Raw genomic sequence first — 14,136 nt, forward strand, 5'->3', positions numbered from 1 at the left:
TTGTTCAAAACCGGCTACCTCATGTTTCCGTACACCCGTACAATCATACGCAACAAACAAACATCATTATAACTTTAACTTTTTTAACCAACTAGGGAGTTGCATTATTTATAACATCCGAGACCAGGGACATCATGCTGGCACAAACCACGCCGCTCTCAGCCCAAGAGTCTGTGAGTTGAGCCGTGCCAGGGAGAAAAGACACCGAGGGGCTCCAGCCCAGCTGCTTCACCTGCTGTGACTGTTCCGCAGAGCTGTGTCAGTGGGAGAAACTCGATGCCAGAGGAGCCACTGAGCTTTCATCTGCCCCTTGAACAGCTCTGTGATAGCTCCTGGTTTTCCTGAGAGAGAACCTGGCTCCACTTTGTAATGCGTATCATGGCGGGATTTTCCTTCGGCATTTTGGGTCTTTGTTCCAGTGGGGGGACGGTGAGGTCTGACAGTTTGATATCTAAAAGTTCCTCCCTTTTTTTCCTTGCTTTGTTGGCATTCTGTTTGTTAGTAAACTGTTGGGTTTTTTCCACTTCCATCTATTAGTATTCATTTCTTATTGCTGGAAAGGGATGGTTGGAACACTTTAAAGGAAATGACTTATTCCAGAGTCTGCTGTTTTCAGAGGTCTCCAACTGCATGAGACGGATGGCTTCACAGGAGCATCCCCAAGGCTGCTGAGAAGAAGGCACAGAGGAAGACAAACCCAGTATTTCTGAGGGAAATTCCTTGACAACAAACATACCTGAGTTGTCAAACAGCTGACCTGACATTTCCAGCCATGGGCCAAAGGGGAAAGCTTTCAGTGTGTTTGGGCAAGGCTGGGTTATGCTCAAGGCAAAGGTGTGTCAGTGCACTTGGCTCCTTCTCTCCTCCTTGTGTCTGGCACACTCCGGAGCCCACAGCTCCTGCAGAAACCATCACAGCACTCAGCGGGAGCAACCTTGTGTCCAGTCCTCACAGGGAGCTGTGGTGTCCAGCACTCCACCTCACTGGAATGAGGAACTGTTGCAGCCCCTTTAGAAGAAGCTGAGAAGGTTTGGCCTTTCAGATCAGCTCCTTCCCACCTCTTGATTTGCTGCCCTGGCCAAGCTGCTGCTTGTGGCAGCACTTGTTTCACAGCTGAGAGCCCTGCTCTGCTGGCGTGCAGCCATTGCAGGAGCTTTTGCTAGGGACATGGAGCCTTTCAGATCCTCCTAAGGAAAGCTCGGGGCAGAATTTGTCAAAAGATCATTTTATGTGAGATGCTTTTGCCATTAAATCCTTTCTCTGTGCTCCATGCCTCACACAGTTAATATTTGAGGAAATAAGTTTGCTGCTCCAGAAATTCCTCACATCAGTCAGTTTGCCCATACAAGTACACTATTTTGGATGTGTAATTGTGGACAGGGCCCACGGTGGGCTGGGGGTCAGAATAAGGAGTTGACAGAATGAAGAAGCCAGCAAGATTCCTGTGTGTTCATGAGAAGAAGAGAATGAAGATAAAGGTAGAAGGAAACAAAGAACACCTATGCTGCAAAAAACACCATGGAAAACCAGGATTTATCTGTATTTTTGATTTTTGGGGATGCTTGCTCAAAACAGTGGTTAGACCAATGGACTTGAGGGGTGGTGTGATGATGGCCAATGAGATGGGATGCATTGTGAGGTCAGAAGGCAATAAAAATGCTATGTATGGGCACAAATAAAAAACTTGGAAGAAGTTTCTTTGTGTCGTGTCTGCTCTGACAACGACATGTAATCTCACTTTAATTCATTGTGCAGAAGAACAGAAGAGCACTTCTTGTGATCTGTGTGTCTAACCTAAGTGACCTTGCCTCCAAGAACTTGGAAAAGTGGGGAGAGATGGAATCAGTAGCACAAGGATCTGCACAGTGATTCTCCCACAGGCTTGAGGAAACAGCCCACTTCCACTGGGCCACGGCTTTTTAGCCTACATCAAAACTTCATGCTTCAGATTGTGGTGGTGAATCCCCCCAGCCTTGTCAGGCCACACTGTGACCTGAGAAACGCTGGTTAGTCCTTGGCCTTGCTGAACAGCCCCTGGGCTCAGCTCCTCTTGAGCTTATCAGAAACACTGAGCGCCACCAGGAACTTGTGCTGTCTAACGAGCTCCTGGGGTTTTCTATGAACAGCCTTGGAAATTACTTTTCTTGCCTGCATGGCATAACATCCTTCTTCTCACACTTTCAAAGGCCGGGTGCTGACCCAAAGTGCGGCCACGATGAAGCATTTTATGACTGAGGCCCACTCTCTTGTGGCCCATGAACAGTGGTCCAAAGGAGGCCCTTGGAGCTCTCCTGGACCACAGGGGCTGCCAGCAGCAACCGCCCTCGGAGTGGGGCCTCTCAGAGCCAGCGAGCTCTCACGCTTGCTGCACTCGCAGGATCGCCCATCAGCAATGGATCCTGGGCCGATACCCCCACTCCTGGAGGCTGCAGTTTAACTACTGTTAAGCTTGAGTGCTGTTAAGCTTTTAGGCCATATTCCTTTTTATCCTTGTCCCTTATGTTCCTTTGTCAAACACACCTAAACACACACACAAAGATAGTTCTTGGTTCATTTCTGGTTTCATTGACTGCATTTTGTTGGTTGCTTTTTTCCTTGTTTTCCTTACCTTAACTGATTTGTAAGTAAGAGTGTGAATGTTGCCAATGAATTTTGTTGAGCTGTTGTTTCATATTCAATCTGGTTTTTACCAATAACCTTGCTGGAAAACTTTTAAACAATCTCAAACACTTGTTTGTAACAAGCTGTGGGAGCATTAGGTACAACCTCGGTTGACACTGAAAAGCAGGAGAGTCATTCTAAAGTGACAAGTTTAATTGCCCATTTTATTACTCTTCTATTTCTTTGACTCTAGGAAGTAAGGCCAAGCTTTTCTTGGAGGCAGAACGTGTGTGAGATGCACTTTGGGATTATCCCATAGCTCTGGGCTGAATGGCACCCAGGAGTACAGACAGATTTGAGGAACCCTCATCACTGGTTGTTGGCCTCACATCCACTCATCCTTCTGCAAACAAGTAGCAAACAACACTGCTGAACTGCTGTCCTGGATAAATATACATACAGATGACTTTTCCAAAGCAGTGCATCTTTTCCCACATGCTCTTCTTACCTATGAAATTGTGATTGAAGACACCTCTGAGCCAGATCGGTGTGAGCTTGCAAAGGGGCAAAGCTTTGGGATTTGGGCACACTTCTCTTTGTTTCTTTGCTCAGGCCTTTTGTGAGCACAGAATACATGTAGGTAGAAAACTTTTGACTACACAGGATCTTTTGGGTCTATTGTCCCCTGTCCTAGTTTAGGGCAAATTTGGGAGAAAAACTCCAAATGGGGGTTTCCCCAGGGAAAAAAATTCAAATGACCCCTCCCCCCAACTGGTCTGGGAAAAATAATTGCCTTGGAGAGAAGTGGAAAAAGCTGTTTATTTAACAGAAATTGAATAATATTAAACAATAAAACGTCTTGTTGTTCGATGGGATGGCGAATCTAGGAAGAAAAGTCCTTTTCCATGTGGTGTAGTTCGGATTGCTCATGTTCTTCTCAGTCCTTTTGGTGATGGATAGTGCTGAGGCCCAGGCCCCGGTGGGCCAAGGGCTTGAGCTCCTGGGGTTTGTCTGGGTTTGTTTTCAGTCCAAAGCAGGTTTGCACAGATCCAGGAGGAAAAAAAAAAAAAGGTCCAGGGAACTCCTCTGCCTCAGCTAACTAAAACTAACTAAAAGCCAAAGAGAAGCTCTGTCCCGCTGTCTCTCCGTGCTGCAGAGAGCACAATCCAGGAGCAGGATGCAGGGGGGGTGAGTTTTCTTTCAACACAAGCTGCGTGCTTCTTCTACCCCCACTTTGCTCTCAGAGCCAGTCTCAAAGGTGCAGAACTTAATATATAACCTAAACCAGAAGACTGGGGATACCAGTATCATAGTCACCCCAGGACATGCCCCAAACGTGTCACTGGATGGCCCTGCCAAGTCACGAACAGCAGCACAAATGACACGAAGAAAACCTGGCAAAAGAGGAAGAGGAGAGGCCCAGCGAGGAAAGGATGTGGTGAGTCACTGGGACATCAAGTGAGCTGTACTCTGATAACCTCAGCACATCTCCCCTAGCCTAGCAGGTCCTAGTCTCACCTTCTCTGCTTGTTTTTTAAAAAATTTAACTTATATAACATTTAAAAAACCCACTGTATCTACAAAAATATATAAATAATTAAAATATGGCATCACAATTTAAAAACTACAATCAAAATGTATCCTCAAATGTACATTAAAATATCAGAACACTTCATCCCTACTATACTATATCCCTATACTATACTACTATCCTGTCGTGGTTTTAAACTAGTAACTAAAAAATTACTTATTTCTTGCTGTGAGATATGGATTAGAACAAGAGCAAAACAGGCATAAAACTTAAAAGGACCAAAGAAACTTTATTAACAAACTACAACAATAAGAACACCAGAATAAACTTCCAGAAAAACCTTTTTTATCCCCCATCTACCCACTATTCCCTTGTTCACATGAAAACAGAGACAAAAACTTTGGAAATTTGATGGTTAAAACAGTCCCAATTCCTGCTACAGTCTTTTCACCAGTCTTTGTAGAGAAACAGAAGTCTCTTTCTGTTAATTTATGGAGTTTCTCACAAGAAAACTACTTCTGTTATAGTTTTCTATTGTCCTGATGTCAGCTGCCCAGAACTGCTGTTATCAGAGCTCACTCCTCCTATTTCACATCACTCTGAGGTGTGTATGGGCCATGAGTCTAGGGATGGCATTTTAAGGATGAGTTATTCAAAGGCAAAAGTCTTCTTCATCTGTCTCTGTGAGCTTCACTAGAAAACAGTTTTCTCATTGCCTCTCAAGGCTTCAAATCTTCCAGCACTTCACTGTACTATATTTAGTCTACTATTTACTCAAAATTTACACTTTGAACACTCCATTCCTCCCTACATACTTTATCATGAATTAAAGGAGGCATGGCCTGGGTGGGGAACGGGAGGCCTGGAGCTCCACCACCCTTCACAGCCAGGAAACAAAGAACTTAAGAGTGCTCTGACTTTACATCTTAAGGTAGGGTTCACAAGTTGATCTCCCTTTTCAATGGTTAAAATTGCTGTCAGTTCTCAGTAATGACCAATAATTGGTCAGGAGAAGAGACTCCTTTCAGTCCCCAGCAACTTCAACTTCCTTAGCTCTCACAACCACCTTAAAGGTAAAGTCACCCCATGACTTATCCCTATACTATATCCAACATAACGAACTATAAAGCCTAAGCCATTAAACCTATTCTTCAATCACTCTTCGGAGAGGCAGAAGGTTCTTCCTGAGCTCCGAGGAAAGAGGGCTCTTCTGGATGGGAGGCAAGGACTTTGTAGGTAAGAGCACACATGAAGTAAGCACAGAAAATTTCTTGGCAAGAGAGGAGCCTGTCAGATATGCAAAAGGGAAACACAAAGTATAACAGAGAATGCAGTGCAAACCTAAAGCACCTGGAGCTCCACGTATCATGGGACAGATTTCTGCAAACTTCTAAATAGCTGCACAGGGAAACATGCTCCTGCCTGCAGCCACTTGAGGCAGGCCAGGGGACACCCTGCCCCACTTGCACAGAGCTACCACAGGAACAGCCTGGCCTCTGGGCTGGCCTGGGACAGCAGGGAGCCCAGAGCCCTGGGCTTTGCAGCCATGGCTCAGCTGCACATGCAGCCTCCTGCTCCTGTCCCTGCCCCACAGCTGAGCAGCCCTACAGCTGCACGGGGCACTGGCAGCAGCACAGCTCATTGCAGGGGGCACATGCAGGGCAGAACTGTTCCCTGGGGATGAGCACAGGCTCTCTAGGCTGGCACAAGACCCTTCCTCCTGCCAGAGAGCAGCCCAGATCCCCCCTCACCTGTGTGTGAGGCTGAGCCCTGCTCAGCCTTCATCTTGTCCTCAATCCGGAGTTGCTTCAGGCCCCCCATGCCTTGACTAGGAAGGACTTTCTGGAGAGAGCGGGGGCGGATGCAAACCCTTCCTCAGTACTTCGTCGTTGTTGGCACAGCAAAAATGTCACATCCAGAGGTGTTGAAGTCAGCTCTTCGTCATCTTCCTGGAGAGCATCAGGCCTTCACCAGCCCAAGATGCTGGAGAGGTTTTGCCACACATGTGGAGGCTGGCTGGCAGCACACTTCCTCAGCTTGGTGCCCATCACCTCGTAGAGGGCAGAGGCAAGCTTGGTGACCACAGTGCGGACATTGGCGCTTCGCACGGGCAGCGCCTTGTTCCCCAGGAAGGACCAGAGCACGGGCAGGGCGTAGCGCTGGACGACTTCAGGGCTCCTGGGATAAACCCATTCCACAAGCACTGCCGGGAGAGAGACACAAGCTTCTTAACCACCAACCTGAATGCAAACAGGGATCTATTTCTAAGTTTTGCCTCTGGCTAAGATCAGAGAAAGAGCACACAGAACCTCTTGAGCCAGAAATGGGCAAAGCAGCTGATCCTCCCAGAAACAGAACCAGCAACCCCCCAGGATTAATTTCTCCAAGCAGGGCCTTGTAGCTGTGGCAGACTTTGTATTTTTACTAAATTATTTCATGATCTGATTCTGCAGGAACAATACCTGAATATGACAAATTGCCTTTTACTTCCATGAAGAAGTTGTCTAAACCCACACTGAAAATGTGGACATGCACCATAGAGAGTCAATTGAAGGATTTGCAATAAAAAGGATGATTCAGTTTTTGTGACCTTTGATGTCAAGTGCCAAAAGTCTAATCTGGCTCTTCCCTTTGCTCAGTGGCACACAGCAAAGGGCAGTACTAGACCACACTTCAAAACTCCAGCCCACCAGAGGTGGGTGCTGCTTGACATTTGGAGTAGAAACATCAGTGACTGGCTGGTGTCATTGGCAGAATGCTTTTGTGGCTTCCAACAAACAGCTGTTCCAAACCCCAGGGTGTCTTAGATAATGTCCCAGACCCCATTGCCATGGCATTTGAGCATCTACACATTTTAATGGCATTTCCCCTCCCAATGTTAATGGCATTTTTCCTTACAATGCACACTGAAATGGGGAAAGAGAGAGAGAAAACTGTTACCCAGGGGACTGCAATTTAACCAAAACATGAGTGTTTCCTCACATTGTGCCTGAAGCATCCTCTCTGCTCGTTTTCTGAACTGAACTATATCAAACATAGTGACTGATTACCAACAGGTTCCTTGCACAGCAGATATGTCTGAGAGATCAAAAGCTGAAATGGTCTGGAGACCATTCTCATTTTCTAAACAGGCAAAATGTTGTGTAGGAGCCATTTACTATACTGTGATGGAAGAGACTTCATTTTCTCTATGCTGTTAATTCACCAGTAGTCATCGACATTTCAACAGATCCTGGAAGTACCCAAAACCAATGCTTCTAAGTGGGAAAAGGGTTATGGTATCCATTTAAAAACGGGAGTTCACTTGAGTTGAAATGCAATTAAAGACATTGGTCAGTACGGAAGTTGAGAAGAGAAAGAGCTGTGTGTTCCTACTAAATCTCAGAGAGCGCTTCTGCTCTTTCTAAAGTAGCCCTAATTTATGTTTAATTCCTTCATTTGAAAAAGAGATCAAAATAACTGCAAAACTAAACTCCCTCTTCCTGGAGATCTACTTTATTCAATTGCTCTTTAACACGCCTTTGACATTCCCAATCGCTGAACATGCCCTTTTGAGATTCACAATGAAGATACAAAGTGTATTAAACCTTGCATTTAAAGATGCTGGCAGAATTAGTGGTGGATTTAGCCCCAGTTAAAGCAAGGCCATAAATCAGCTTCTCTACTATATATTGAGATGATCATGTTTCCATTCCTTGTCTGTTGCTGCCATAGCAAGCTCCTCTGAGGAATCAATTAGCAGCTTCATTTGTAGCATTTTGGACAGCGCTGACATAGGAAGACACTGTTTGCACTCCCTGAAATGCTCAGCCCAATGCCACTTCGACAGCACAGGCAGGGAGCCTCAGCACTCTGCTTCTGCCCCTCTGCCCACAAAGGCTACCCTTGCACTAAATCTGTGCCTCTAATATGTATGTTGAGTTTTGACCTAAGCTGAGAGCCCCAGGCCCTGCAGGGTTCAGCCTCAAAACCTTCCAAGAGCAAAACAAGGATTCTGTGAGGACAAAACAAACTGATCCCTTGAAACAGCATTTGCCACCACTTTCCCTCAAGGGTCACAGATGCCCCTGAACTTCCAAGAGAGGAGCCAGCTAGGGTATTTTTAGCCCTTCCCTTTCCTGAAGGTGGCTTCTGAGATGTCCCAGTGAGAGCTCAGCCACAAGGCCGAGCACTGCCCCGTCTCAGATGCTGCACACCACGGCAGCAGCCAGGAAAATCTGCCCAATACACCTGCCATGGGTGTTGGGCAGGAGGGACAAGCTCAGCAGGTCCTGATTTGGAGGAATTACTCTATTGTCTATTCACAGGCTTTCCCTGTACATTCTTCCTTGGAAGACCTCTTGGCTTAAAAGGGTTGGCCATACCTGTGATACGCTCAGTGACATCCAGCAGAGCTTGGCCACTCAGTTGACTCCATCTGTGGCCAAACTCTTTCATCAGTGATACTTTATCTACAAGAGAAACACATGTTTCTGCTCACTCTGCAGAGGTCATAAGAGAAAGGACAGCTGGATTTCTACCTGTTTGAAAAAAGGAAATGAAGCTGCTGAATCGTAAGTTCACCTTTGAAAAAAGAAGCCAAAGAAGGAAGGTGGGAAATGGGCAGCTAATGCCTATAAATGTAGAGCCTTCCAGGAGGCTGCTCTGCAGAAGCTCTGAGGGGCCTGTGTCCCTTCATGCCAACAGCAAAGCTATTCATTTGGGAAGTTAAATGGGGCCCAAGCAAACTCCAAAAGCCCCTTGGCTCTGAATTCTAGCAAAGCTGTAGTCCAGGACTTCCTCTTCAGACAAGCAGCACAGAGCCAAGGGCTCCTGGGACCTTTGAGAAATGCTGATGCACATTCAAGCCTGTTGGGGCACTGGTGTGTAAGGACTGCAGCTCCACAGCTTCTGGTGGATGTCAGCTGCAGCGTTCCACAGACAACAAGAGCTGTCAGGGCTCTCAGCATTCTCTTGTGTGGGAGAGGCAGAGACACAGCTGAGGAGAGTCCATGTCAGGGGTCAGCCTTACCTAAATGAGAAATGGATTCTTCCAGCGCTTTCCCAGCTGCAGAATGAACCCCGGGATCCTTTGAATTCAAGTTGTTTGTAATTCCTTCCACCAAATGGATGATCACCGGGCTCAAGGCATCTTCCAGGATGCCAATGATTTCTGCCAGCATGTCCAGCGCTTTCTGCTTCACCCTCTTGTGGCTGATAGATATTCTCAAGACAATAATAATGTTGATATGGACTCAGAGGAAGCTGTAGAGGTTGTCCACGGCTTGTGGCACTCCTTGAAACGCTTGCCTTCTTTCTGTGGTTTGTTGATGCGGATTCAGAGGAAGGTGTAGAGGCTGCTTGGTATTTGTCACACTCCATGAACGCCTTGCTTTCTTCCTCTGTATTGTTTCAGACTCGGAAGATGCTGTAGAGGCTTCCCAGGGCTTTTCCCTGGCTTTAACCCATCTTTTAGCGTGCCTATGATCTCAGGCCAACAGGTCCGGTGCCTTCTGCTTCACTTTCTTAGGAGTATCACCAAATCTCAGGACAAAAATAATGTTGATATGGACTTGAGGAAGCTGTGGAGGCTGTCCAGGAGCAGTTGCATGCCCTGAAACCCTTATCATCTTTCACTGGGTTGTTGATGCTGTGTCAGATGAAGCTGTAGAGTGTGAACAGAGCATGTCACACTCAATGAACTCCTTGCCTTCTTCTTCTGAGTTGTTGATAGGTATTCAGGAGATACAGATCAGGTAAAAGGGACAAAGTGAGTGGGGTAAATGCACACCTTGACAATCAACCCATCTACTGGGTGAGGCATTCACCACCAGAGAGCAGCCCAGCTCCTGCCTCACTTCTTTGTGAGGCTGAGCCTTGCTCGGCCTTCACCTTGTCCTCTTTCCTGGCAGTGACCCTGGGGACAGCACTGCTCCGCTGCCTCTGCCAGGGCTCCTGGGCCAAGGCCCCTGAACAGACCGGGAACGAAGCCTCCATTGGCAAGGCCCGGGTTCCACACATCAGCCTTGCAGCCAGGCAGGGAGAGAAGCTGCCTGGATGGGGAGGCTGCACAAATCCCTTCCTACACAAGGGAGGGTTAGTTTTCATCTGGGTTAGTGTTGCACGCTCAGAAGATGCTGTGGAGGCTGCTCAGGGTTTGTTGCACATCATGAACCCCTTGAATTCTTCATCTTGGTTGTTGATATGGACTTTTAAGCTTATGATGTGTTCAAGCATCTCAAAGCATGGTGTATAGTTGAAATGTTTTTCATAGACATAATTAAAGTTGCTTTCAACATTAAATCTTTATGCTCATTGCCTCACAGAGTAATATTTGAGGAAGAAAGTTTGGTGCTTCAGAAATTCCTTGAATCAGACAGTTTGACAGTAGGGCAACACAGATTTAGCATATGTAATCTTACATGTATTAGTTGTGCAGTAAAATAGAGGAACACTTCTTGTAGGCTGTGTATCTAACCTAAGTGACCTTGCCTCCAAGAACTTAGAAAAATGGGGAGAGATGGAATCAGTAGCAAGAGGAGCTGCACAGTGATTTGCCTGCAGGCCTGAGGTCTCTGTTTTGATTTACTGGGTGCTAATGATCCTAAGAAGCTGGGAATTCCAGAGGATTCATTTCCATTTGATGACACCAGCAGGTTTTCTGCAATCCAGGGCTCCCCCAGACTGCAGGCATATTGCTTTGCCATGGTCATTCCAGCTGCAGGGGTTTCATTGCAAGTGAGAAAGGGGTACCTAGCTTTACTTTTGGTGTTTTCCATATCACTTAGCTGGCCTCCATTAGGTTCTGTGTGCTGAATTTCGGCAACTAAGCTTTTAGGCACCAAGAGGGGAGGTGCCATAAGTAATGCCCTTCCTGGTGCCACTGTACAACAGGCTAGTTTGGAGGTAGAACTGCCTGGGAGAGGGAAAAAATGGAGGCATGTGGAAGCTGGCTTTGTGTTACAGGCAAGCCAATGGCAGAGGCAGCTACAGGATGCACTAATTTCTGGTATTTAACTTTCCCTTGGTCATTTTTAATACCTTAGGCAAGAGGGCATGGTCTTCCTCATTTAGGAGATGAACTTAACCAGCCAAGAATTGCCATTGAGATATTTCCTAGCTATTGTTCCTATGAAATGAGACCCAGGAAGACAGACCTGACTCCGTGCTTTCTGTACGAGTCCCACTGGCAATGGGTCCCACAGAGAGCTCTGGCTGGAACACAGGAGAGCGGGAGAGTTTATCGTCTTTGGAGAAAGGGGCAGGCAACTCGGGAGGACTTTAAGGATGTTGTGAGGATTTGCAGGGACAACAAAATTCGAAGGGACAAAGCCCAAGTTTAATCTGGCTACAGCAGTGAAATCATAGAATCCCAGGATGATTTAGTTTGGAAAGGACCTGAAAGATTGTCTACTCCCAAACCCCTGGATGTGGGCAGGGGCACCTTCCACTAGGCCAGGTTGCTCAGGACCCCATCCAAACTGGCCTTGAATGCTTCCGAGCTTGGGGCATCCACAGCTTCTCTGGGTAACCTGTTCTCAGTGCCTCACCAGCCTCACAGGAAAGAATTTCTTCCTAGAAACTTGCAACTTAGAGTAAAACTATTTCTGCATCAGCAACAAAAGGAGGGCTAAGGAGAATTTCTGTCTTCTGTTGGATGTGGGGGGAAACATAGAACAAAGGATGAGGAAAAGACTGAAGTACTTAATGCACTCTTTCCTAGGTAAAAACAGTCAGTATGGGCAGGCCCAGGGAGTGGTGGAATTCAATGGAATTAAATCCAGCTGGTGTCTGGTGAGAAGTGGTATTCTCCAGGGCTCAGCACTGGGGCCAGTTGTGTTCATATCTTTATCAGTGATGTGGAGGAGAGGATCAGGGGCACCTCAGGCAGTTTGCAGACGATACCAAGCTGGGTGGGGTTGTTGATCTGCTGGAGTGTAGGAAGTCTCTGCAGAGAGATCTGGACAGGCTGGATCATGGGCTGAGGCCACTTGTTTGAGGTTCAACAAGGTGAAGTGCCTTGTCCTGCTCTTGGGCCACATCAACCCCATGGAAGGCTAGAGGCTGGGGGCAGCATGGCTGGGAAGCCGCCCAGCAGAAAAGGACCTGGGGGTGCTGGTTGGCAGTGGCTGAAGGTGAGCCTGTGCATGCCCAGGTGGCCAAGAAGGCCAATAGCATCCCTTCCTGGGATATGCTGCAGTGGTGGCCTTGGCAGGGTTAGCGGTCTCAGGTTATTGGGGGGGGACTCATTATGATCTTCAAAGTCTTTTCCAGTGGAAGCAGTTCTGCAATTCTAACCCTCCACTCCTTGTTTTGAAGGATGCAGTCCCAAATAGACCCACATTTGGGTTTTTAAGGAATTTAGCATCCACCTTTCCTTGAAAGTAATAGGAATCAGGCTTTAGATGCTCTTGAAACACCTTTATTCCTTGATCTAAAGCTGTGTGTTTGAATTGAGGTGCTTTTGTATAAAAAGGTAGGACCATGGGATAAACACAGACCATTTAGCTTCAATGGCGCTTTTTTCATCTGCTTTTCTGCTTCCTTTCCTCATGGGGGGCAGATTTGGGAGTATTTGTCTTGTGCTTTGAGTTCTGGCACAGGCTTGCTCGTTAAAGTTCTGTAAAATTTATCTACATGTTTGTATGTAAAAAATCTTGCAGACTGGTGGGAATTGCTAGAGACAAGGCTTACAAACCAGTCCCCAATATGATCAGCCCAATGTCCCTGCTAAAGTCTAGTTATGCTTGTATTAAGAAGGAGCAAACTATTCTAACTCCCCTGACCACTCCCCCCTTTTTTTGTTTTTATGTAGCTCTTGGGGCAAGTCCTGTGTGCCATTCCAACTCTCTGTTATCAAATGTGTGAAGTGATGTTGCTGCTGTAGCAGCAGCCTGAGTTGAGCAGGAGCAGCTCCAAAGCACGGGGCCCCACAGCAGTGGGCACGGTGAGAGACTTGCCTCTGCTGCCGTGGCCATCCAGCCGTGGGGAGAGCAGCTGCTGGGGCTTCCCCCATTCTGCCAAGAGCAGTCTGCCTCCACCATGTGCACTGTATGGCCATGATTTTGCCAGAATGTGGAAAAGGCATCATTTGAACGTATTTTGCTGTTGGCCACCATCACCTGACTGGAGCAGTTTGGTAGGCAGGACGCCCTGTGGGCAGGGCCATGGCTGGGATGGGTGGCTGTCACTTGCACTGGCAGTGTTACTTTTCCAGGCAGGCTCCTGATACAGCTGTGGGGGAAGGCACAGCAGCTGTATCAGGCCCAGTGAGCAGTAGCAAATGGAGGAGACCCTCATCTGCCAAGAACCCTCCACCCCTTTACTCCCCCCATGGCAGTGCCAGGTGATTCTGCCGCAGGTGAAGGGCTGAAGCAGACTGGAGACTCCTTCAGCCAGGACTTCTTGCAATCTCGTTCCTGCAGCTGTGCCTGGAGGATGTTGGCCCACAGAGGCAGTGCAGATGCCCAGGAATGCTGCTCGGCTCAGGGATGCAGAGTGTGTACAAAAGCCGCATTCAAAGCGCTGATGGCGAGACCCTGGTGTTGCTGGCAAGTGCAGCAGCTCTTCTTCATCCCGTGCAGGTAAGAGCTCAGCCTTGGACCCTGTCCCTGGGGACAGGCCAAGAACTGTATTTGTCCTGTTTCAGGGCAAAACTGGGAGAGAACCTCCAAATGGGGTTCACCTAGAAAAGCAAATTCAAACAGCCCCTCCCCCCAACTGGTTCAGGAAAAGACATTTCCTTGGAGAGAAGTGGAAAAGACTGTTTATTTAACAGAAATGGAATAATATTAAACAATAAAACTTCTAGCTGTTTGATGAGATGGCAAATCCAGGAAAAAAAGTCCTTTTCGAGTGGTGTAGCTCAGCTTGCTCAGGTTCTTCTCAGTCTCTCCGACACCGGAAAGTGTCGAGGCCCAGGCCCTGGTGGGCCAAGGGTGTGAGATGCCGGGGTTTGTCTGGGTTTTTTTCAGTCTACAGCATGTTTGAACAGATCCAGTAATAAAGGGAAAAATAAAAAAATG

General features: G+C 47.3%; 2 protein-coding genes across 3 annotated transcripts in view; one reads left to right on the forward strand and one right to left on the reverse strand.

The window, feature by feature from the left end:
* The window catches only part of LOC111942001 (uncharacterized), a 235,442-nt gene that overhangs the window by 157,744 nt on the left and 63,562 nt on the right, over nt 1-14,136 (forward strand). The window lies entirely within an intron of this gene.
* On the reverse strand, nt 6,025-9,208 carry LOC147655090 (TOG array regulator of axonemal microtubules protein 2-like). The gene is made up of 3 exons (XM_086878900.1): nt 9,144-9,208; nt 8,497-8,583; nt 6,025-6,335 (listed from the first exon to the last, which is right to left on the reverse strand). The coding sequence occupies exons 2-3, from the start codon at nt 8,567-8,569 to the stop codon at nt 6,100-6,102; spliced, it is 309 nt and encodes a 102-aa protein (XP_086735026.1). The 5' UTR covers nt 8,570-8,583; nt 9,144-9,208; the 3' UTR covers nt 6,025-6,099.

The sequence above is a fragment of the Cyanistes caeruleus genome, chromosome 2 (genome assembly GCF_971803275.1).
Source record: "Cyanistes caeruleus chromosome 2, bCyaCae1.hap1.1, whole genome shotgun sequence".
NCBI classification, from domain to species: Eukaryota; Metazoa; Chordata; class Aves; order Passeriformes; family Paridae; genus Cyanistes; species Cyanistes caeruleus.